At 35.7% G+C, this 25,881-nt stretch overlaps 1 protein-coding gene across 5 annotated transcripts in view; it reads right to left on the bottom strand.

Moving 5' to 3' along the window:
• Positions 1–25,881, bottom strand: part of ARID4B (AT-rich interaction domain 4B) — a 93,251-nt gene that overhangs the window by 25,739 nt on the left and 41,631 nt on the right. For 4 of the 5 annotated variants that reach the window (XM_082048502.1, XM_082048506.1, XM_082048503.1 and 1 more), the window contains exons 6-16: positions 23,178–23,257; positions 20,769–20,860; positions 18,393–18,531; positions 14,677–14,756; positions 13,181–13,254; positions 12,266–12,411; positions 8,889–8,961; positions 8,155–8,249; positions 6,942–7,039; positions 6,461–6,728; positions 5,296–5,468 (exon numbers count right to left, since the gene is read on the bottom strand). In XM_082048502.1, the coding sequence (XP_081904628.1) occupies positions 5,296–5,468; positions 6,461–6,728; positions 6,942–7,039; positions 8,155–8,249; positions 8,889–8,961; positions 12,266–12,411; positions 13,181–13,254; positions 14,677–14,756; positions 18,393–18,531; positions 20,769–20,860; positions 23,178–23,257 (1,318 nt within the window). The remainder of the gene's footprint in view (positions 1–5,295; positions 5,469–6,460; positions 6,729–6,941; positions 7,040–8,154; positions 8,250–8,888; positions 8,962–12,265; positions 12,412–13,180; positions 13,255–14,676; positions 14,757–18,392; positions 18,532–20,768; positions 20,861–23,177; positions 23,258–25,881) is intronic. The other variant, XM_082048505.1, reaches the window with a different exon arrangement.

Raw genomic sequence — 25,881 nt, 5'->3', positions numbered from 1 at the left:
CTGTCAAAATATGACAGCACCAATTCCCAGAAAACCATACCAGGAAGACCTAAATTGGCCATACAAGACAACCAGAAATGTTTAAGTTTCTAAAGTATTCTTTAAGAACATTTGTTCATGCATTGCTTGGAGGAAATTAAAAAAAAAAAAAAGCAGGCAGTTTTCAAGAGGGGGAAAAAAGAATCCAAGAAGTTTCATAAGACCAAGTAAAAGCTATTTGCGAGTACTGAAAATGACAGCCTGGTGAGAAAGGGCAGGATAAGGATCCAGAGACGGCAGCCCCTCCTGGTGCTCAGGTTAAGGCAGCACCGCATCCAAAAGAAGGAAAACACAAGAACAAAGTCTCTTGCAACGTCTCTGTACTGTAACAGGGATTACTTCAAACAATTTTATCTCATCATCTCGAAAATCGAAGTACTACCAATATACAAGTCTGACGCAAATTTTTGTTGAAAGGCAAAAATTATCCAGATTCTGAGCACTTCACCTTTCAGTTCAGTGTAAAGTTCTTGACAGCAGCCTGTCCCAGGTGCTTTAGAGTGTTAAAAAGACAAAAAACAACAAAAAGAAACATACAAAAAAACCAAACACGCACACACACAAAAAAAAGAAAAGAAACCCAAACAAAACCAAAACAACCACACAAACCCAAAAAACCCCCTGAGACACCAAACATCACACACCCACCCCAAAAAAACCTACCAAACACTTGGAGCTGAATTAATCATCTTAGAAAACATTTTCTTACTCATATTGGTTAACTAGCAATTAACCTACACTTCAGTTCACAAACTGTATTTACTATGAAATTTTTAAAAGCTTACTTTTTATTTTATTAGCTTATATTAAAAATCCCACACTTTCTAAAACTCTGCTAGGCTCATGGCCTCAGCCTCTTGGGAACATGTTTGACTGTCTACATTGTTCATTGTGTAGAAAAGCCCCTCGGTTGCCTATGTGTTGGCTCTGACTCAAGTCTGAATAGTTACAACAATTAATGTTAGATGCTAGAAAGCAAAATGGCACCAACTATACAGTGCTACATTTGAAGACCATTACTTCTACAACAAAGTTAGCAGGAACTTAAAAATAAGGAGGACTTTAAACTTTTTTATTTATTAAGAATGAATACTTCTTTGTACTTTAAGGAAAAGAACAGTTTTACAAAGGCATTTTTCAAAAGATCTCTCTGGAACAGACCAATGAGAAAAAACACATTACTGGCCTTTTAAAAATTGTTTTTATGACTAGAAGTTGCACGAAACTGAATCTAGCACATGCATCTTTGGCTAGCCACAGTAAAAAAACAAAAACAAAACCACAACCACCAAGAAAAGCATGTATAATGTACAGGGCAAGCTGCCCTTGAATCTCTACTCTCAGTGTTCACAGATACACAGTTGTGCAAGCAAGAATCAGGTGCTCTTTGGAAAAAAAGAAGGGAACCACATTCAGCCTTTCTTCCTCATCATCATATTGTTAAGGTCTTTACTGAAGGGACCACACAATTCAAGTGGTAGCAATCTCAAAGGGTTGAGACAAATGGAATTACACAGAGAAACAAAACCTGTGGAAAACAAACAACCCCGGCTTCCAGCAGTACTTCCTGAGATCTGGAAGCTGAGCACCTGATCTAGCCCACCCAACAGAACTCAGCAAGAGGAAACCGGGAAACTTTTCTGTCCTCTTGGTTCCTTGTGTCTATACACAAATTAGCTAAACAAAGATGTCCAAAGTCCTACAGACACAAATTCAAATAGCAAACTCTACAAGTCTGCTTTATATAATATTATATTTGGTTAGGACTGTAAAAGACAGATAGTCCATATATTGAAACAGGTTCTAGAATACATTTTAAATACACTAACAAAAAAAAAAACCAAACAAACAAAAAATCCCCACAACAACAACAAAAAACCACCACCAAAAACAAACAACAAAACAAAAAACCACCACCAGTGATCTATTTTACAGTATCACAGTATGTTTGGGATTGGAAGGGACCTCAGAAGATCATCTAGTCCAATCTTCCTGTCAGAGCAGGAACACCCAGATGAGGTCACACAGGAATATGTCCAGGTGGGTTTTGAATGTCTCCAGGGAAGGAGACTCCACAACCCCCCTGGGCAGCCTGTTCCAGTGCTCTGTCACCCTTGCTGAGAAGAAGTTTCTTCTCAAATTTAAGTGGAACCTCTTGTGTTCCAGCTTGATCCCATTACCCCTTGTCCTATCATTGTTTGCCACCGAGAAGAGCCTGGCTCCATCCTCATGGCACTCACCTTTTATATATTTATAGACATTAATAAGGTCCCCTCTTAGCTTCCTCTTCTCCAAACTAAAGAGACCCAGCTCCCTCAGCCTTTCTTCATAAGGGAGATGCTCCACACCCTTAATCATCTTTGCTGCCCTACGCTGGACCCTCTCCAGCAGTTCCCTGTCCTGCTTGAACTGAGGGGCCCAGAGCTGGACACAATACTCCAGATCGGGTCTCACCAGGGCGGAGTAGAAGGGAAGGAGAACCTCTTTCGATCTACTAACCACCCCCCTTCTAATACACCCCAGGATGCCATTGGCCTTCCTGGCCACAAGGGCACAGTGCTGGCTTGTGGTCATCCTTTTGTCCACCAGGACCCCCAGGTCCCTTTCCCCTACACTGCTTTCTAATAGGTCATTCCCCAGCCTGTACTGGAACCTGGATTTTTGATCAGATTTTGGGTACTTTTTGTGTGTGTGGTTTGTGTGATTAGTTTTTTTACCTGCAAAAATGCATTTTTCATTTTGTATTTCATTTCAACAAAGAACTCAAACTGCCTCTGTATAACCTTTGCCACTTCTAACCCATAAAGTTGGGGATAGGAGGACTAGGTCTAGTACACACTCCCACCAGCATACCACACTCACAAAACCCCATTACGCCTTTGTAGTATAAATGCTAAAAACATTGTTTAGGATTTAGGATTATAGTGACATTTTAAAAATCTCTTCAACACCGATACAAGTGCATTTTATACTTCCTATCAATCTCTGAGGGAGGAAATGAGAAGTAATCACGCTAACAGCAGTACTACAGCACTACTGCTTATAAATGCTTAGAGACTATTAACTACTACAAATGTTTCATTTTTGTAAGCTTGAATTATTCCTTTAAACTTAGCCCCAGCAATGACCACATCACTGCCTACATCTACGTTTAAGAGCTACACTTTCAACCCTAAACAACTCAGTACCATCTTTCATGAATTACAATAGCAAAATGCTAGTTAGAAATGTTTTTACTGGATGAGCAAAGAGAAGTAGACAGACAAGAACCTACTCAATTATAATAAGATGAACTGGGGAAAACTGAGAGTAAGTTGTATTTTCTACAGCTCTTTGTTGTTTTCATAAATAAAAAACCTAAGAAAACCCATAACATTTTTTAATGTCATAAATAACCCAAATGGAAATGAATCAGGATAAAAAACCAAACACTAACACCGCAAAACAATAAAGGATTACTGAAAAGGAAATGCAGCCTACAATTTCATGTACCATTTACTATAGCAGCATGGTAAGTATTAAGCCACTGTACTTTCCAAGTATATAAACACGATGTCAGAAACATACACATACACAAATATACAATTTAGGGAACTTTAAAAACTGCTTTTCTCTAAGTAGTGCAAAGTCTTCCATCTATTTAGTTACTTATTTTGAAAGTAGCATTGTAAAATCAGTCTTTAATAATTCTGAAAATCTAGCGAAGCTGTTACAGTACAAATCAACCAGTTCACCTTAAAAATGGTAAATGTTACAAATTCCTGCAACTGGTCTTTTCTAAAAGAAAAATCCACATTGGATACAAATGATACCACATCTACAGAGAAAAGGCTCTTCTAACTGAGTTCAGGTAAACCTCTTTTTTTCCTGTATTCCACATTTCTGAGTTACAGAATTGCCAATGTACTGTCACTAAAAATATTCAGGAAGACAAAACCATTTTACAGAGGATCCTTCCAGGATCTGTTATACAGAAGTCAAAATCCTTAATAAAATGAAAAAGAACTATTACTAATTAATCAGAAATCAATATACTGAACTCTGCCATTCCGTTACATTCTGTTATAACTCTTAATGGGCTGGAAAAAGCATTAAGAGTTAATGATATTTACACAGAAGATTAAGACAGCTGATCTACTGAATAGCAACGACTGCTGGAATTAACAAGGGAATTAGTGGTCAGGCAACAGATGGTATTAAGTACAAAAAAACCCCATCCGTGATAGACAGATTGCTGTGAAAGTGTAAGAAAGTGTCATTATCTGCTTTCCCTCTTGTAATAGCTTTTCCCTTAAGCATCTGTTATTGCTTTTTGTTGAAGACAAGATACTGTATTAAGAGACCTTCGATCTGACCTATAATGGCTACTTTTGTGTCCTTATCACTTGAAATTCTACTGTATGAGGATCCGAATTGCAAGAATACAAATTGTTGACATACTGGAGATTACTAAGGACTATATTGTTTTAAACTTAATATTTTTGTGTGTGGCTGCTGAAAAACGCTTGTGGTTTGGTGCGTGTGGTAGGGTTTTCCTTGTTTTTTTGTTTGGGTTTTTGTTTGCTGTTTGTTTGTTTTTCATTTATTTTTTGTTATGTTTCACTGAAACAGGAAAATCTGCCTGTTCCACAAAGGAAATGAGAGATCACCTGCACACATCCATTGATTACATGGCCTTGAGCATCCCTATTACTTTGTTCTCCCACTTCCAAAACTCTGGTCTGAAGAACTGCACAAGACACTCCTGCCAGTATCTCACCTACTCAATGGCAAAGCTGTTACTGAGCAATGCATGTACTTCCATCTTTTCCTGGCCAACAGCAAAAGGTGGAAACTGCAACTCTGTGATACACTTATACCAAAATTAAGTAGACAAATGCTACTGGCAATGACCACAATATTTTTGTCTTAAACCAAATAGTCACCTATGCTTTTCATGCTCTTTTCTTACGTGGCTTGTAAATATTTAGGCCTGTACCCTGCAAAAACTTAGAACCGCTTTAAAAAAAAAAAAAAAAAAAATATATATATATATATATATACGTGTATATATATATATACACGTATATATATATATATATATATATATATTAGATCCACAAACTTCAATTACCCTAGCCATGACAAAGTTAGGAACACACAGGTCTCTGGAAGATACGTGTCTAATTCACGACAGGGGAGTCTGATTTGAAGTTCAGATTACAAGGGTAAAATTTAATGAACACACTTCAACTGATTATAAGCAGTGTAACTTACCCTGATTTTTCTTTTTCTTCAGTGTCTGCATTTATGGAAGGATTTTCCATTTCTTTAATCTTCTCCTCCTCTTTATCTTCTAGTTTTGTTTCATCTTCAGTTTTGATTACATTTAAGTCCTTTTCTTGATCAAGCTGAGTATACACAGAATCTGGCAAATTTTTTTTGTTTCCCTAGGATAATAAAACCTTTTGTTAACTTACAAGGTGAAATAAATATACAAATTATCTAAGAAAAGGCAGACAAAACACAGTGAAGTTGTAGGAGGAAAAATACCTAGAGTCTAGGGCTTGCTCTAAAATTATAGCACTTCCTGAAAAATCTCAAACTAAACATAACAGGCTTCAAAGTTGCAACCAGTGTCCCAGCTAGTTTTGTCACAACGATATGCTGCTCTTAGACCTGAACTGCAAAGTATCCCTAAGACAAACACTTCACGGAGTGTTTTCACGTAGGATGCAGAGATGCCAGTATTGGCCAACCCCGGAGTTAGTACCAGCAGACAGACCAGAGCTGGTTGTCCCTCACACGCAGAAGCATTACACTTGTGCCGCATGCTGACTTGAGGACCTACCCTCCTTCCAGAGCAAACTGCTAAGCCTGCATAGTGCAGCCCTTCAGCTTGACCTCCCGGACTTCCTTCGCTAAAACCACTAAGTCAACACTGGATTTTGAAAAGCTATAAACATTTTCTCTCTGGACTACTGAACATCAGACCACTGTGCACATCATATGGCCCAGGTCTTTGAGGAGCTTCACTGGTTTCACTGGGGCAAAGAAGTAAAAGCAAGATTTGTGAGGGCTTAAAAGCATGGCTAAATGCAAAATAAAAGTATCGGCACTGTAGTTAGCTGTCAGCTTGCATTACCCAGATCAGGATAAAGCTGCACGCTGATTAGCCTCCATTTGACTTGGGAGGCCTCCAAACAAGTGGAATGTTGCAGCTGCTTCCTAACAAGTCAGACATTTTGACATCATGATCCCCTAAAACAGGGACCTAGGGATAGATATGGCTCAAATGTGTTGTTCTGAATTAGGTTTACAGCACATTTTTGTCTTGTTTTAAATCCATTATGGAGATTTTGATCTTGACATGAATCCATGGTTATCAACACACCACTAGACTTTATAAACAGGATATAACATGAAGATTACAGTACTTTACCAGAACAGAGGGTTTATCATTTTCTTTACTTTCATTATCATTCTCAGCTAACTTTTTTTCTTCTTGTTGTACTATTGCTACTTCCTCCTGCTTGCGCTCCTCCTTATCCACTTTTATTTCTTTTACATCCTGCTCTGGTTCTTCACGCATCTTCAATTCTTTTTCTTTTTCACAGTCTTTACAAGGCTTGCTTGTCACTTTCTCTGGTAATGCCATTTGAAATTCAATGTTAGCTGATGTACAATACTCTTCAAAACCATAGAGATATCTAAAAGACAAAAATTGCTTGCGATAAGCAAGTTTGTTTCAAGAAAGAACATGCTACCTAGCAGAAGATAAACCTGAACAGTATGTTTAAAGCCTAAAAAAACCCTGTATTATGACCCAAAAGTTCTGGACTCTAAATATTACCCCTACCACAGGATCACTTCAGATCATTCTGGTGCTGTTTTAGCACAATCTTCATAGCTTTATTACTTACTTTTTGTATGCACATTTAACATTATATCCTGCAGCTGAATTCAATACAGGAATTCCAAGATCTTGATAAACTTGCTTCCACACTGCTCCACTTTCAATCTGTTAAAAAAAACCCGAAGTCTTGGTTTTTGAATTAACTCACTGACATAAAAAAGACTAAGTTGACAAAGTTTACAACTTCGGAAAATAATTAAAAGTCATTTCCTCTGATCTATAAAATTACTATTTATCACACACAAAGTATTTCAGTGTAATGCAAACTGTAGTCTAATGTAACTACTTTAAAGCAATTTAGCATTTCTGCATTTCAGTAAGCCACAGTAGGTTTTCCTCTACAGGTGGTAATAAAATAGAGAAAATACAAAGATCAGTAAAATCCGTATATCATTTTAATTTTATATTTAAAGCAGATCTTAACTATCAGAGCTAGAATTTTAAATACACTGGAAAGAAAAAAAATCATTGAAAGCATTACCAATACTCAGCCCTGGCAGTACTGGGCCAGATACAGTGGCTACTGGTCTTTCATTATATCCTTAATATGACCTTTGGTGTCCAAGTTTTGCGACAGTGTGACAAGCTCATTTCTAACCACTTGTGAAGGTAAAGTAGATGTACTGCAATACTCCAGTACAAGATACTCCCTTGTATATCAGAAAGGTGTCACTGCACAAACATAACCAACAGGCTAAATTTATTGGAAGCAGCCCAAAGCAGCAACAGAATCTACTTGGCCATGAATTCCATATGCTTCAATTACTGCTCCAAGACCAATCCCACTAATGCCAGTCAGCACATTCTTCTATATACTGCCCAGAATAGATAATAGGAATTAAGGGCTTCACATCAGACTTTAAACTGGATTACTTCTCTCTTAGATTTTATTGAGCAGTGACTCTCTTCACTTTCTGAGGTAACAACTTTATCAGACAAACATTTCTTGAAATACCACAAAAACACAAATGCTGGCTGATTTTATGCAGCAGTAATTAAACACGCTGAGTAGATATGTAATTCATTTAGAATGTAATTTGTTTTTGGTTCCTGTTAAAGGAAGTTTTTCAGAGTTACAAGGTATCTTATGTGGCTGCAGTATTCGATTTTCATATGCCTAAAGCTCATGTGCAAGATTCTTCTTTATCACTACTTAAAACAAAAATAAACAGCATCCTCAGATTTTATGGCTCTGGAATACTCATCATACTAATACTCACATTATCAAATCCTCCAAGCTTGTGCACAAGTCTGAATAATTTGAAGAGATTCAAATTTCTATATCCTAATACAGGTCGTTTGTTAATGGGAGTCCCTATGAACAAAGACAGTGTTGTGATGTATTTTTTTCAGCATAACATGAAATCCGCATCATATGCACTACTACACTTCTAAATACAGTTTTGCAGACCCCTCCTTCTGACCATCTCATGCATCTGGTACTTTCTCTTCATGAAACTAAACAAACTTAATAACCCATTCTCCCTGTATTTCAGCAATGTAATGTAATTCATACATATGCATTCTTCTATACATTACCGAATACACACAAAAGATGCAACTTTTCTAGCCACCTATATTACACATATTTTTATTTTACCTGCTGAAACAATTTCATCTAAAAATACTAGCTTAGACCTTTCACTACAATAAAAAGCCACCTCCACAAGAACAAATCCCACAATGCTTTTCAAAGCATGCTTTCCTATGCCACTGTATGAGCAGTAGCTACCACATTGTCACCTCTTATAAACAGTTCCTCAACTCATCCTTCACATGTAATTAAAAAGATACTAGCTTAACTAGTTACAATATTAATTTAAATACAAACACTGTACATTTATTGCAGCGTATAAATATCTGGTAAAGACTTAATGTAATAAATGGCATTTACTTTTGAAAACAATTCAATTTACCTTACTGCCAATGCTCATGCATTACTAATAATGCTCACCTCTGTCTTCCATGAACTTGTATAATTGCTGAAGAAAGTTCTCTCGTTCTTCAGGAAACGGCTCTATTTCCTCCTGTTTAAAGTAACGCACACGAGAAAATTATCACCATTTGCAGTTACAGTCATTCATTAAGAAAGAGAGGGCAGTGATAATTTAGGTTAAAATATTCAAGTTTGTTTTACTGTAGTCAGCAACAGGATGCTATACAGAGACCTATGTTCTCAGTGCTATGCCACATTGAAGTAAGTTTTATAAAGTACACACAGTTTGGCAAAATATATAAAACAAACTATAAAGACACTTTGAAACTGGATTTTTGATCAATCACTAAAGTATAAGCGATATCATAAATCAAGATATATTCTCAATTTTGTCCATTTATACCCGAAAGTCTGGGAGACACCATTATTAATGATCAGGATATTACATCAGAAGTCTCAGGTCTATTTCTACTGCAGTTAAGTGACTCCTTGATGGCTGGATACACTATGTCACTTCCAGGGATGAAGTGAAAGAGAAAACGGTGCTTGCACTTTCTTGGGAGTTCTAATCCACGGCACTGGCAAACTGCAGCCAATGGCCCTGCATGCGTACTACCATGGGGTACCAGGTGAATGTGGGGTGAGCAGCATCAGTCCCAGAACTGAAATAACAATGGATATTTGGGATGTTCAGTTCATTGCACTAATAAACCTTTGTATTAGATTTACTTACATTAATAAACAGTAGAGTTTCATAACAAAGCCCTATGGCTTATAACACCTCATAATGTTCTTTGGAAATGCAACTTGACACAACCAGTAGCAATAAGACACTAATATAATTAGAATTCTTAGAAATTCTGGTAAATAAGGTACTTCAAAACAATATGCCAAATATAAATTGGTTAATTTTCTGCCTACATTTTTATCACTATCTGTAAAGTTTCAAAAAATAACTAATAGAAGTTACTTAGTAAATCTAAAATAAATTATTTTTCTTTTGTGTATTTTCATTCCATGTTTAGCTTTTCCATTCTTCAACCGTCTCCTTGTACTAAATATTAAAGCTTCACCTACCCCGAAGCAAGGGGACAAAACATATTGTCTTTAAATTTATACCAAGACAGTTGAGAAATCAATAGAAACAGAACATCATTATTAAATGTAACAGGAAAAGAAAACCTAAAAAAAAAAAAAAAACAACCCACAATATGTGCTGAAGCTATTCAATAAAGAGATGGATGGCTGAAAATAAGGTCAAGGAAGGCTGTAACTGTTAACAGTGAGTAGGTTTTTTTTTCTTATTCTATACTTTCTCTTCTCCATTAAATGCACTTGGAGGACATATCAGAGCAAACAGGAAAAAGCAAAGAACCAGTATTCACAATACGCTGAAACAGTTATCATTTAGGTATAATTATCAACAGAAATGCAATGAAAATATTCCACAGTCTTGCAAAGACAACTCAAGAGGAAAGTCTCTGTGAGGCGCATCCGGTGGTGAGCATCCGTCTGATACTCAGTATCAGCAGAGCTCAGAGCAGCCTACTGCAGTGAGCAAGAAGGCAGAATGGCTGGGCAGAGAACTGCAACCAGTGCACTAGATATATCCTCTCAGGGCGAGGGCATCTGAAATCAGGCATATCTAGCAATTCTTCACCAATAGGTATAAGGTGATGCTACAGCTCTGCATATAGTACAGACGAACGGCCGGTTAAGAACACTCACATTTCACAGGCAAAGATGGTAAAGGAAACATTGCTAGCTAGCAAAGGATTCAGCTTGCAACCATAAAACTTAAATGTGACCATAGAGAACAAATGACTTGAATGGAATCAATACAGTTTTGGAGTTTGTTTTTAGTGGTTTTAATCTCACGACAGGCACCTGGAGAGGACTTTTACCAGCATACGCTGAATCATGGCAAAGGGAGCATGAGCACCTAACTGGGTTTCTCACATCCCACCCCAACAGGAGAACACTTGCCATAAGAAAATGATCCCACAGAGCACTGGGGTAGGGGGTGGTGGTGGTAGGCTCTGATAATTTAACTAAACCTTCAGGAAAGACAACAAAGATTTTTAGAAGAAATGTATGCTTTTTAAATATTAGGGAAGCTATGGTAAAAATTATGAAGAGGCTGAAAAAAACACTGCCACTCCTTCCTCACCATAAGATTCAATGCCTGAAGTGTACTCTTACTTCTCAAATATGATAATCCACAGAGGTGCCAGAATGGCAAATGAATACTCCTTATTAATTTTCCTAGTAGAGACCAAACCAGCTTTCTAAGAAAGTGTGTGTGGGGGAAGCTTAAGACCCTGCATGCCTCTGAAAAGCATTTTCACTTTCTCAGAATCTCTGCAAAGTCAGTACTTATTATACTATGATAGCAGTATTTGTTAATAATCTCCAAACATTTACAAAATCTCTTAAACAATCAAAACAACAAGGTTTCCTAGATAATGTTTGAAGCATTATTATGGAAGGGCAAACAACTCTTTACTTAGAGGGAGAGTGAACTACAAACACATCCGGGCCATGACTAACATTACAGCCCAGGAATTAATATCCGCCTAAGAAACCCAAAATTCTACATAAGTGAAAAAAAAAAAAATCCTCCTTTGCCTTCAAATACTGCAACAGCATGGGCAAAGAAAAGGCCAGTCTGGATTTACATACAACCGCACAACATAACTGCGGATTTAAAAACAAACCAACCAACCAACCAAAAAAACAACAAACACCAAACAACAGACAAAACCACCAAAAAACCCCACAAAACAAACAAACAGAGATCTTTGTTTTAAAGTTACCAAAAGTAACATAAGCACCACATATACTTTATCAGAAACTACTTAAATATTTTCTTAGCTACACAGATCTTCCTAGTTAGAAGACAGCCACATCTTTAACAGCTAGCAGCTAAGTTCCATTTAGAAATACATGCAGGTAAAGGGAACCTTTTTTCTTTCAGAAGAAACAACAAGCAAGTGACAACAAACAGCAATATCTACCCTTCATCCTGCTCAGCCCCTAATAAGTACTGCAACCCCTTCTGCCATTGCAGTAAGATCAGTATGGGAAAGATTTTAAAACAGGATCTTCCTTTGAGTTTCAATTTCTATTTTTCATTAGTCCCTAATAACTCAGTCTTTTGACTACAGTTTTTGTTAAGTGACTCAAAGATATGTTAGATTTTTCAAGCTGACCTTTCCACACTAACTGAGAATTGTTGAATACAGATCTTCAAAGTTGGGAGGCAATAATGTTGTTACTGTTAACAAAGTTGCCTATGTTAACATGTTACATGTTCCCAGATGTTAAACATATGTACTTAAATATTACAGTCTTTCTAATTTTTTCTGTCTATGACCTTTACTAATTTTACTTGCCTCTTCCTCACTGCTGTTATCCTCTTTTTCTTTTTCAGCTTCTTCCTCTTCTTCAGCTTCACTGCTGGAGCTGTCTTCTTTTAATTCTGTTTTCCAGTTACTAGGAACAGTTCTGTTTTTACAGAATTCAAGGGCTTGGTCAAAAGCTGTAAAAGGACAAGCATTTGTTAGCATTGCATAAAGTATCAGTTTGACCAAACATTTTAAGAAAAAAAAGTAGCCAGGGAGTGGCAGAAAGGGCAGAAGGAGGAATGGCTGCTAACTAACAGTTCCGGCCCCAAATTGAAAGAACCTCAACAACAATCCCACGTTGTTCATCCTTATTTGTCTTAACCAGCCAAACTGGCCTAGTGTTCTCTGCACTTCAAATTTTTCAGAGCTATTATTAGGATTATTACTACGTTAGTGTCTATAGACACAAATAAGGATAATCTTCTGTATTAAGGCATATATGAAAATTTAACTGAGAGAACCCCTATTTCAACAGATTTACACTGTGGTTTACATATATTGAACAAGAAAAAGGAGGAAGCAAAAAGCACAAGATAATTCTAAGAGTTTCATCACACAAACTTAAACTTTCAAATGAATCCACAATTCCAGTTTCTTGAAAGTGCATAAAGGTAACTTACTCAAAATATCAGGGGTCTATGAAGCTCTAATGCAAAAGGCTGAATACAAAATAACTTATAAAGCCAGTGTGCACCGTATGATTATTTTTGTTTGGCATGTCTACATTTAAAACAAGTGCAGTAGAGTGGGTCTTTTAAAAAAAGAAAAAAAAAGTTGCTCTACATTTTCAGAAGTGTTCTCCTTCAATATATTACACTATATGAAAATATCTTCTATTTGTTATGTTTCACATAACAAAATAAATAAATGCACATGTGTTTTCTCTCAGAAAGTTATTTTTACCTTGTTTTAACAATGCGTCAGGCTTTGGTGAAGTTTCACTAATTTCCCGAACATCTTTTCTTGGTACGGAAACGCTAGATAATTTAGAAAGTGTTAAAAAAAGGTATACATTTTAAAGCTAAATTAACAGTATAATACAGAGCTACCACCAAGACTATAACACACTTACTAAATACACAGAAGCAGCATAGGAAGCACATCTTTACAATTCTGTAGTGTTAGCTTGGTACAGTATTAGTCAGTAAGTGGATTAAAACCAAAACTTCTACATAAATTTGGTTAGACTATCCATAAGCATTGACTGCATGTTAAAGAAAACATTCTTATTCCACTAATAGGTAGTTTCTAGAGTCTCCCAAATTATATTACTTCACAAAACTTCATGTTAGTTTACCAAATAACTATTCACCCACAAACAAAAAAACCCTTTCTCACTTAAACACAAATAAGTATTAGTATAAATTGTCAGTATGAAATGAAAGATTTCCAAATTCAAAGAACAAAGCACTCTTCCATTTCTACTGTAGCTATATTCAAGGAAGCAAATCTGAACTGCAGATTTGGGGGCTGGGGGACACATGCTTATGTGCGCACATGCTTATGCTTTTCTCTATTGACCTGTGTTGATGCCTGAGTAACTATCAAATGGTGAAGTGATAGCCTAGACTTAGTAAGTAATTAACGTACTAAAAGACTGTTAAATATTTCAATATCCTTTCTGCAAAAGCTTTCTGTCAAACTGAAGCAAGTACAATAAATAGCTGCAACTTTAAAAATAAAACCTAAAACCTAGATAAAATAATTCTATTGTTATCCATCAATCCCCCTCCCTCATCAACATGAGTTTAAGAACACAAAGTTTCTTATTCCTTTGGAAATCCCATACACTATGTTTTCTACATTTCTCTGTTTTCTTTCCTACTTTGAGTAATATTACAGCTCTTTTCAAGGAACACAATAATATGCAATTGTCATCTTGACTGAGCTAAACCCAGAATCATAGAACAGTTTGGGCTGGATGGGTCCTTAGAGATCAACTAGTTCCAAGCCCCATGTGCCTTACTATCTAAAAAAAAAAAAAAAAAAAAAAAGAAAAAAAGAATTTGTGTGCGTGTGTGGTATTTGCACGTGTGCACACACCCCCACCCACCCCTTTCTGTAGCTGGATAAGCTACAGAAAAGCAGAACTCTATTTCAACCAGAGTAGGAAAGAGTCTCAGAAAATTCTTGAAGTCACAAAACACTACTTCGTTTGGCACTATTGTAACAATGAAATTAAAAATAAGACAGTCAGATTTATGTATCTCATTATGAATAATGACAAAGTTTAAGACTAGTTTCATCACAATGTAGGCTGTTAAGAGTTTTCTAAACATTAGAAAAATCTTGGCACAAACTCACTGAGGTTATTAATACTTTCCCCAACACTCTCATACTACATTTCACTTGACTGATATAGATTTTATTGAATTATCAACGTCTACATTCCTACTCACAATTTGCCATCCTTGAAAGAGCGAACGAGAATATTGTCTTTTTTCACTGCAATATCATCACTACAATCTGGACAAACCACCTGCAAAGATATTACAAATGCAAGTTTAGAGAGAAAAAGGAAAAACAGGTGAGTAATAGCATATACCAATGCTTCTCAAAAACCTTGTGGATTCATCTCTCTTCAGTAACACTGAGATGAGAGCAACTGAGATCCCTTAAAATACAGGAGTGATGACCTCCTGAAAGTACTGAATGCACAAGTTCATGATTGGTTCCTGAATGGAACTGCCAGCTGCTGACAGAGACATGAAGTAAGAATTCTGACAAAAGTACGTGTCATGCCACTACAGCTTAATTCTACTCCTCATTCTAAAAGGACAGAAATTCCACCAAATGCTGCCACCTGACTTAGAGACCTCTTCTGAAAAACTTCCAGAAATTCCAAGGATGCAATCACACAGTTTTAAAAACAAAGGCATAGGGGATTTATGAAATGTAGTTTTATAATACAGGATTTGTAAGTTGTTATATCTACCGAGGAGAGAAGAGTGCCTCAAGTACGAGTATTATGATAGGTTCTTTAATTCAAGAAGTAGACTTATCAAGTCGAGCACTGAGACAACATATTAATTATTTGTTGCAATTTTAAAAGCTGTTCAAGTTTTGTTAAACCAGTATACAAGTCACTACTTAAAAAGCTTCAGGAATTTAATTTAAAAAATATATATTGAATTTCCAGAGTCACAGAACAGAAAAGCAACCCTCTCCATCATTCATTTCTCTCACAATGTGTGTAGTTCCCTGAAAGTTAAGAAAAATCTAGGTGTTCTAAAACCCCAAAGAGCAGTAAATGACTGTGGCCCTAATTTAGCCCTTGTAAACACCTCTTCTCTCTTCCATCAACTGCTTTCAGTCCTATTTTTCCCCTTAACATACAAATATAGGACAAAAGGTTTTTTTCCTCTTACATAAATCACCAGCCATATAGCATTTTAGAAGGGTAAAGTCAAAAGTTCCAACTCACTCAGAAACAGAGTTGCTATCACAGAGCACAGTCAAATATCCTTCTCAAGAAAAAAATTAAAATTAACAATCTAAGTCTCCAAATTCAATGCATTCTACAGCCTCCGAAGAAATTACTTTACAAATCTACAGTATACTAATCAAAAGGCAGCTTGAGATATATCAAGGTAGAGGACAGTGATTATCATCCCCTATTTGAAACAGACCGATGCAATCTCTTAGCTCTGTGAAGATGGAAAAGACCCTTCTTGCTTTAGCTATTGGTTTTCTAGAAGCATCAAGACCTCAGCAGTAAGAAATCCATTCAGAGGTTGGAAAACAGCTTACACCACCACCTGATCTAATGCCTTTATTTCAAGCAATATGACCTCAATTTTGCTTGAATCAAGTTTTCTCAATTTCCTTGCAAAACAAACTCCACTGGAGTCATAGCAGGATGAGAGAGATGATCCTATGTAAACTCAATTTTCTGAAAATGTTGCAAGCAGATTTCCTCACTGCACCTTCCAAAAGCCTTTAAGTACATATTTTAACTAAGCAATGCTATAACGCTTACTAAATCACACTCTTTGACATTAAGAACAAGTGCCAGAGCTTTTTACAATTACCGTTAGCCATTGCTTTCAAACCCACGCACTCCCCTCCAAAAAAAGCCAAGGGAAAAAAAAAAACAATCCCACAAACCAAAACACTACCCATGCATTCACGATTAAAAAAATTTAGTCAATCACTGAGTCCTCAAAATAATTTTTACAAAACTTAGACCTCTACGATTTTACGTTTGTAAGTGACACACTATCCAGTTACAGTACTGATATGCAACATAATGAGTCTCCACTACTTATCTTAACTGTTATTTGCTGTAAAGATTTAGAGTAACCCCTGAACTTCTTTTCACACAATAAACTTGCAGAAAGCATATCTGTACACAATATCATTAATAACAAAGTTATTTTGGGATACGTATTCTTCACCATATTAAACCTGAATTTTAATTTCATTAGTCACGTAATTACAATTAGCATAATGTAAAGTTAAAGCCAAATTTATCAATAATAAGATAGAATTACTTTGTTGATATAGTAGAGGTAACCTGCTTACAAGACAGAAGAATGGAGAGGCATAACTATAGAAGAGGGGATTTAAAAAAAAAAAAAGAAAAAGTTATTTGTGACAAAAATCTATTATTTGGCACAACCTTTTAGTTTAAATGCAATATGGTGTTTATATGCAGAGCTATAAACCTGATTACTAAAATAACAGTTAATCTAGGATAAGCTATTTCAGAGTTAATGAGCTCCACCCTCAAACTTAATCCCTCTACTGCTTCTCATTCATTGCAGGAAGCTTTCCATGAGGAGTGAGCTATTCCAATCTCCAAATGGAAGCCAAAGAAATAACAGCGTGTATCTTTGGTATACCTTGAGAGAATAAGCAACAATTCAGTTAATCTTTAAGACGTGGCAGACCACAGCTGTCCTGAGGAGCACTATACCAGTCACGTGCAAGCCCCATGCCCACCAGAGGCTGCCACAGAAACTGCTGTCTGTCCTATATTTGGGCAACCCAACAGGGTGACACAAAGCCGCTCAAGCCAGTCTGACTGATGGCTTCTCAGAGCGCAACTGTGAGGCAGGTGATACTGCGTCAATCTCGATGACAGCTTTCAGCAAAGAAATAGCCCTATTTCCTTGTCTGTTACTGAAAACATCTCTTCCAGCTATCTGTCATTAACATGATATCTCCTTGCCATACAGTCTGCCCTCTCCCTTGTAAAAAAGACTTCAAGGATTCATTCTCTCCCACCAATGTTTCCAAAAGAAGTCCTGCTGGAAAGTCTCTGGACTGCATTATAAGATGCAGGAGGTGACAAGTAGAAAGTTGCAACTGAGAGCTATTGCACACACTAAGAAGAATTAAATATTACTGTATGGTATCTTTTCAAAAGCCATTACCAGGGAGATATTATTCAAATATATACAATTAATAACAAAATAAAAATCAAAAAGCATGGTACTAGAAGGCACCACATATAGAAATATGTTAATTTCCAAATATACAAGTCAGTCTATATGCAATCCTTAGAGTAACAGTGATATTTTAGTAGAATTTTATTTGTTAAAGAGTGTCTTTAAACCCGAATAAAGGAAGGTAGACAATATTTGTACTAAAAGACTACAATGCTATTTTAAAGGAAGTTTATTGGCCATTCCCTACTACCCACCATAGCAACAAAGAAAAAGCATTTCATTTTTATCATCAAATGTGTTTATATTGAACCTAGAAAAATAGTATAGATGTAATCTCCAAACTTTCTCACTCTTTGCACTTCTTTATATTTTCTTCCTTGATAAAACTTGCTAGTTCAAAAAAATGACACCCAATAGCCTAGGAATAAAGCCCTGAAATTTTAGTTCAACAGTACTAAAACACACTGTTGAGGTGGAATTAAGTCAGCAAGATCTCACTATCTGGAAAAACTAAAGCCATGTTAGCAATCACTTTTTTAAACAAATGTATTTACATATACAATATTTCCTTTGATTATTAATATGTTTCTTCACATTGGACTGAATAGTAAGTTCTAATAAAAATATAAATGAATCCATCAAAATTGAAAAACCCCACCTTTCTTTGGTGCCTGGAAAATGAATGAAACTTTACAAAATTAAGATAAAGATGGAACTCTTACCAAGGCTGGAAACCACAGAGCTTTCTTTTTATCCACACTGAAGCAGTCCACACACACAACTTTTCCTAATAACTCGTCACTTTGTTTCCTGTCATCTTCATCTTCATCGCTGGAAGAGGATGAAGATTCTTCTTCAGGACTAAACAACAGAAAAAGACTTAAAACTCAACTATTCAAAACTCGCCTATTATAACTGCAGGAGATCCAAAGGTAATTGCTGAAGAGGCATAAAACACTAACTAGTGACTTGAATTACCTGTTAAATGTTTTAGGACAAAAACGAATTAAAGTATTTGTAAGGATGTTATAATAACAACTCAAACATTACAAACTCAGAAACACACATCTACATGTAACATAAGCAAAAACCAAACAAAATACCGCCATCCACTGTTCAAAAATACTGTTGCAGTTGTAGTTTTGGACCAACATTAAGCTAAACTGTTTTGTTTTCCTCTTCATCTCTCTATGCTTAAACAGCCATGCAGAATAAAAAAGCTATTTTTGAGAAAGGACAAATCTCTGTAGATGTAAAATCAGCTATGAAGATGAATAGCAAAGAGATAAAGTTGGCTATTTTATCGTGAAACAGTTCTTTAAAGATGTGCAGTGAACCTTTTCAACGACTGTTTCAGTTTCACATTGAATTAAGTATTTGAATGTAACTAGATGGGCAAAGCTGCAAATGCATTTTGATGAAAAACAGTTCTGGCTCATTGTTTTGACTGTTCCAGTACAAAGTTGCACTTAGTTTTAACCACATGGAACATGTACAAAACTACTCCAACTAAAATTACCTGCAACTGATGGAAAAAAAAAAAAAAAATCAGCACATATAGTTTACTTACATTTTACTAGTCACTTTGAAGGTTAATTCTCAGAAAATACACAGTGTGTTCAATGAACACAACAAGCAGAATTTTAAAAGCCGTATTTCATTTTTCACGTAACTACTTTTGAGCACAAGGACAAGGTTCAGTATTCACAGAAGACTCACAGTTAGCATTTGCGTAAGAGAAGACAACTGATTTACAGACTAAGGTAAATTATTGTATTCTATTTCCCCGCCTTAATTTTACATCATCATTTGTAGTGCTGATTAAGCACTGTTTTCCCTTGCGCCTCCCCCATCTTTTGTAACGTAGTGATTTATTTTAAAATACAGTATGAAAGTCTTTCAAGGCTGCTTTCTGGGGTTTGAGAATCTCTTGTGGGAAGAGAAAGAAGCCAAGGACTAGAGAGAAAGACAGGACTATTTTAGAGAGACTACAATCTAGCTCAGTTATACCATTATCTGTGCAATTTGTCTTTTTACTCAGTTCAAACGGTATTAATCATAAGCTAAAGATAAGTTTGTTGTTTCTGTCACGATAACGTTGTGTACACTTAGGGAAACAGAGACGACAACAACCCAGTCACAGACACCAAGGATGATATGATCACATACTCTGTGGTATATGCCAGCTTTTTCCATATTTTTCCTTCAATATATCACAAATTAGCAAATAGGTAATTTACTAAATTTATAGTACCTCTATATATACAGGGCAATATTTATTTCAAGCTATCTAAAAGACAGAGTGTGAGAAGATAATCCAAGCAAGAAAACTCCCTTCCCACCCCAGCCACTACCACCTCAAAACTTCAAACCAAAGAAACATCACCCACCCGGGCCCCAAACAGACAAAAAAAAACCCCAAACAAACAAACACACACACTCACAAAAACAACCCCTGGAGTATTTAACACTGTTTTTTCAAGATCACAGCTACCAAGAATTTTGGCACCTAAGAAATCAAGTCGCTAATCTTATTGGTTTTCTATCAAAAAGCTCTGCTGCAAACCTTAACACTCTTCACCTATTTCTAAAAGCCCTTCAGAGACTTTAATGAGAAGGCCCTTCAGACCCTAATGAGAAACCAAAGGTCTACATGAGGATTCTAGTACCATCTACAAAGACTTCCTGCCACCTGGACAAAGATTGCCTTGTAATGGTTTTAGTTCGAGTACAACACATTCATAAAACTAATATTCTACTACAGAAAACGTTCTGAATACAGCTTAACAACACATTTCCACATGGTACGCCGCTTTTCTTTTTTTAGTTAAAAAACAAAAACAAGAAAAAAAACTCTTGCCTATATCTGGTACTATTTAAAACACTGATTACATGAAGACTTGTAATTCTTGCATACAATACACATAAAGGTGACTTTCAGTCTGAGTGCTAAACAATACTTTTCATATAGCTGTTTTTTGAATAAGAGAAGCCTGAACATGCAACTAAAAAAACCCAAACCAAACCAAAAATTCCACACACACTGAAAGCTTCAGAATTGAATACAGATGGCACAGATATAAAGATGTTAAACTTACATATGATTGGATCTCCTTCCTCTGTTTGTTTTCTTTCCTATAACAGGAGTCCCAAAGTGTTCAGGATTTGTGAGTGGAAGCTGGTCTAGTGTCTGTTGAAATGAAAAAATCCATAAACATACATAAAAAAGCTGGTGTAAGTTATACTCCAAATCATAAATTTGTATAATCTGGTTAAAGTAATTTTTGTCAATAGAGAGACTTTGTAATTACAAAAAAAAATACAGAAGTACAGCAGAGTAACGTGTTTGTTTGTTTTTCCAACATTTTTTCCATACCTCTGAATAATTAACTTTTGTCCAACACACATAGAAATTCTTCCTGTAAGTCCTGTCTTTGGACCATTCAAACACATAGAATTAGGCATCAGGTGTTCTGCTGACCTGGGATACTCCATCTCTACAGGATGTATTTTCTGTCTGTCCAACCATCAGACTAAACAAAACACCAAATCATCTACTTTAAAATGAACAAAGGTGCCCTATGAAATCAAACTGCAGGATACCTGTGCAGCAGCAAACAAGTAAATTGTATTTTTGTTAGTAATTCATAATTTGGTATAGCAGAGAAAAATTCTAAAACCATTTTAGAGAGGTTGTTATATTGATAATTGAGAGGGTGAAAACTGATGCTATGTTAGCATCAGAACAAAAAGAGAGGGAGAGAAAAAACTTTCTGCATTCAGGAAGAATGCTAAAGCATCAAGAGAAGGAGTTCATGCACATACAGTGTCTTCTTTCCCTAAGCCTGCTGTTATCTGTTTAAATGATAACTGTTCCAGATTTGAATGCTCCTGGTACACACAGTTTTTAGTATAAGGCACTTATTATTGTTCTTTGAAAGAAGGCATAAAGCCTTCCAAAGAAAACATGCCCCTCCAAATTACACTTCTGAGTCATGTATGAATTTTTAAATCTGAAACAAAACCAAGAATTTCAAAAGTATTCTGTGTCAGATGGAACTGGACACAGAGAAAATAAAACTGTCTTTTAAAATTCTTAAAGTAAATGCATGATTACTTCTGAGTGTGGTGGACACCCTAAAAGATCCGTCACACTTGGGAAGTCAGAGGTGAAGCTAAAGCAACATCAGAACAAGGCAATCATGTGGCACTGACCTAATTACAAAAGAAATGTGAGATGCAATTTTCCCTGTTGAGTAGCTATGCAATCATGAGGTAATTATAAGAAATGCACAACAAGCGTTTCGTTGAGGGCTGGTGACAAAGAGTATCAGTGACTTTTGGCAAGACATCAAAAGCTAAGACAGTGAGAATGATGATAAAATAAAAAGTAGCAGTCACCTGAATGTAAGGTTTATTTGAATCTGACAAAATAATCTGAAATCACTCTTGTTCAGCCAAATGGGTTGCAAAGCAATATATAGAGACTAAAGTTTTCAACCTGCTTGCTATAAAGTAATACTATTGAAACCATCTTAAAATAATATTTATGGAATAGAAGCGATCTAATTTTCAGGAGTGCTGATCATTAACAACAAAGAGCTAATCAAAGGAACACCACAATCCTTAAAATTATGGCACTTATATCTGAATCCAGATTTAGGAATCTAGTTAGGCCCCCTTCTTTACATGTGTTTAATCCTGACTTAGCATTCTAGAAGGTACCTGAACCTTCACAAGAATGCAGCAGGCAGGCAGTATGATCAGCATATTTATGTAGAGAGAGAAAAAAAAAACCACACTATTTTCAATAGCTTTCTAATAAGTTAACATGTTTACATAAACGTGCCCATTGATCCAGATTGTCTTACATAATAAGAAGGAATAACCTTAATTCTGAAATTTCAACTGCTTGAAATTTCTACAATTGTCTGCATGCTTTAATATGCAAGTCACCTTTAAGACATGAACCAGCTTCAAAATATTGATAACTGTCTTAAAATTAATGGGTAACAGCAACTTATAATATGCCGTTTAAAATAAAAGAACGGATCTTTCAAGTTTATCAGCTAATACAAATTACATTTTATCATCTACCTAAAATCCAGTAGAACTTAATTATGTCCAAAGATGTACATTATTTTTTTCACCTACTATATTTAGATTTTTTTTTTCCACTTAATACTTACAGATAGTTTTTTATATAAAGTAAAGTAGTTTTGTGATCATAGTTTTTTTTGTGTGATCTACAATCTGTGGACCATTAATAATATAAAAGTGAAAAATACAAAATGTTGATTTTGTTTCTTAACTTAAACGATTTGGTGAAATTTAATTGTATTTCTCGATTTAAAGAAAGAGTAAGTCAGACCCTGTGGACTGTATTTTACATAATCCACATGTTTAGTAGCATGGATGTACATAACATACTGAAGACTGAGGTAATAAAAATATCACTTTCAATTTTTTCTAAATAAAAAGTTATCATACAAAAATTATTCAATTACCTCGCTTTCAGCAAAATGTCTTTCTCCTTTTAAGCACAGGGAAGAGCGTCGAAGAGTCTTCTCATCACCATCATCAAATACTGTCACCAGGTAAGAAGAAGTGAGGCAAGAAAAAAAAAGAAAAAAAAGATTTTTTATATATATATATATATATATTTTTTTTAGATCAGTATATTAGTCAAGTGATTGATTTACATGTCAGAAAGAACTAGATATATATTTCTGTAGCCAGTCTCCGTAAAAAAAAAAGCTGCACCTGGATACTGCTGCATGGCTAGATAAACTGCTGTCTCACCACAGCTACTCCATGCTTGCACATGTTAAATGTAATCTTAAGTAATGAGTAGTTGAGCAGACAATTCATGGATCACGACACAAAATTAAAAAGTAATGCAAGCTAGGACTGAGAAGCCATTCTTCAAGCCTTTTCAATTTTTACAGAACTTTATTCCAGAACTTGCACAATATTCAAACAGAAGCTATGATTACTATGGAGAAACATAGATGGCTATTTTGAGAAAAAAGTCACAGTTTAATGTTATATCAAAGTTCAACATCTTTCATTACTGACATTCATTTGCGCTAGAAAACAAGAGCTGTATCAGCCTAAGGAAAATGACAACTGTCAAAATGCAGGCAATCAAAAAAAACAGCTCTGGAGAGAAAACTGGGGAGTTCCTGGTTTCTAGACTTTCTGCCACCTCTGCTATCACTGGTTTAACTGGAAACAAGTTCATATAATACAGTTCCCTTCAGGTACGTACTTTATCCTTTTCAGTCCTAAAATGCACTGCACACATTCAAGGCGGGATCTTCAGAAGCTGATAAAATTGGTCATATAAAAAGTAACATTTTGCCAAATCTTCTAACTGATGACAACTTGGTGACAAGTTTTAACTCTTGGGTTATGTTTGTACCATCCAGCGAGACAAGAACTGACCCCCTCCCCAACAGGGATAACAATTATATTCTTGTCTCCACACTGCAGTGATCTTGAAGACGTTTGTGAGCATGGAAACACTCCCAAGATCAGATTAAAATATTACATTAAAAGTCAAAAATTGCAGCAATTTCTTAGTATGTTTCTTTCGCCTTCATTCAGATCTTCTATCCATCAACAGTACTGCCAAGCCCAATTCTGTCAGTCTCATTAGAATTAAATCACGTGTTAGAAAACTAAGAACATGTAACCATGTTCCCAAACAATAGTCAAAGTAACAGTCTTAGGAGAATGGCTGTCAACTGACAAAAGATGCCTGGCAAGATTAAAGAGATTAATTTTCAGCCACATTTGGCTTTCAAATAGTGGACACTATACTCTTATTTTTGACTTTTACTAAGATAACTAAAAACATACAAAAGCAACAAGGTACATAAATATTCTTGATTAGTATTTATTTGATATGAAAGTAACTTTTACCTAGTTCTGTGAATTTTTCATCCCCATACAAAATTCAGTACTAATGATTAACAAAATTCCCCTTGCAACTACCATTCCCCAGTCTGCGTTTTATACTACAGTAACTGCTAAGTACTGTTCAGTGATAACATATCAGTTATAGATGCACATTTGTCACTACAAAATTTACTGAAAAGTATCAAGAGCAAGAACTGCACAAGAAAACACACAGATTTGGGGCTGCATCTCAAATGGTCAACACATAATTAAGCCCTCCCATGGTTAAGTGAAGGCAGCACGTTCCTAATTTAGTTTGCGTTAATTAACATAACAGTCTCCTTGCATAATGAGAGATTAAAAAAAAAAAAAATCTATTAACTTCAAGGGATAAGCTGACTACAACAGAAGTAAACCTATTTAGAGCTGGGCAGGTAGTCACATTATGTATCCTATGTGGTAATCTGCTTGTGGCCTCTTCCCTGCCAGAGGGATTCTTAATCTTGTTCCGTAACATGAATACACTAAAGGAAAAGATTCACCTCCCTGAAAGACTTGTGTGGCCAGAACAGCACATATGGTAATGCATACGACACTGTAATCGAAAAGAACATCTTCTAAACAATATATTTAGCAGACGTACAGTAGTGTAATGCATTTAAAACACCTATTCTGAAATTGCAAGGAAAAGGAAAAAAGAGGCAACTTAAAGGCAACTTAATGCAAATAAAACCAGTTGGAATTCTGAGAAAAAGCAATGTAATGACAAAAAAAGGCTGGAAGGGGATCAGACTACTTTTGAACATGCCAAATTCTGCATTTTTAGTAAAGCAAACAATCCCATGTTGTTTTTTTTTTCCTCACAGTAAACACAGAGTTAAATGTGAAGAATATCACTTGAACTTTCTAAAGATACATTTATATGCATGATGAAACAGTATCTAGTTACCAGGATTGTAATACCTTGAGATTTTTCAGGCATTTTCATAGGACAGGCAAAAACTAAGGACACTCCATGTATTTATGTAACTGTGGTAGTCCAATTTTCAAAAGCTATGCCAGTTGAAGTTTTGAGGTGTCTGGGGGGGTTAGTTTGTTTGTTTTGTTGTGCGCTTTTGGTGGGTTGTTGTTTTTTTTTAGTTTAGTTTAGCTCCTATCTTCCTTTGGTAAGAAAGTAGTAGCACCAAAAAAAGACATGAACAAATTGATGAACAATTTCTGTTCAGACAACATGGTATGAATATAAGACAGACACAGATCTCTTAAAGCAACCTTGCCCATACTTTAGTGTTTAAAAGTGCTCTCAAG

The sequence above is a fragment of the Streptopelia decaocto genome (genome assembly GCF_964273445.1).
Source record: "Streptopelia decaocto genome assembly, chromosome: 3".
Classification (NCBI taxonomy): domain Eukaryota; kingdom Metazoa; phylum Chordata; class Aves; order Columbiformes; family Columbidae; genus Streptopelia; species Streptopelia decaocto.
Note: the sequence above shows the minus strand (reverse complement) of the source record. Positions and strands in the feature narration are given on the sequence as shown.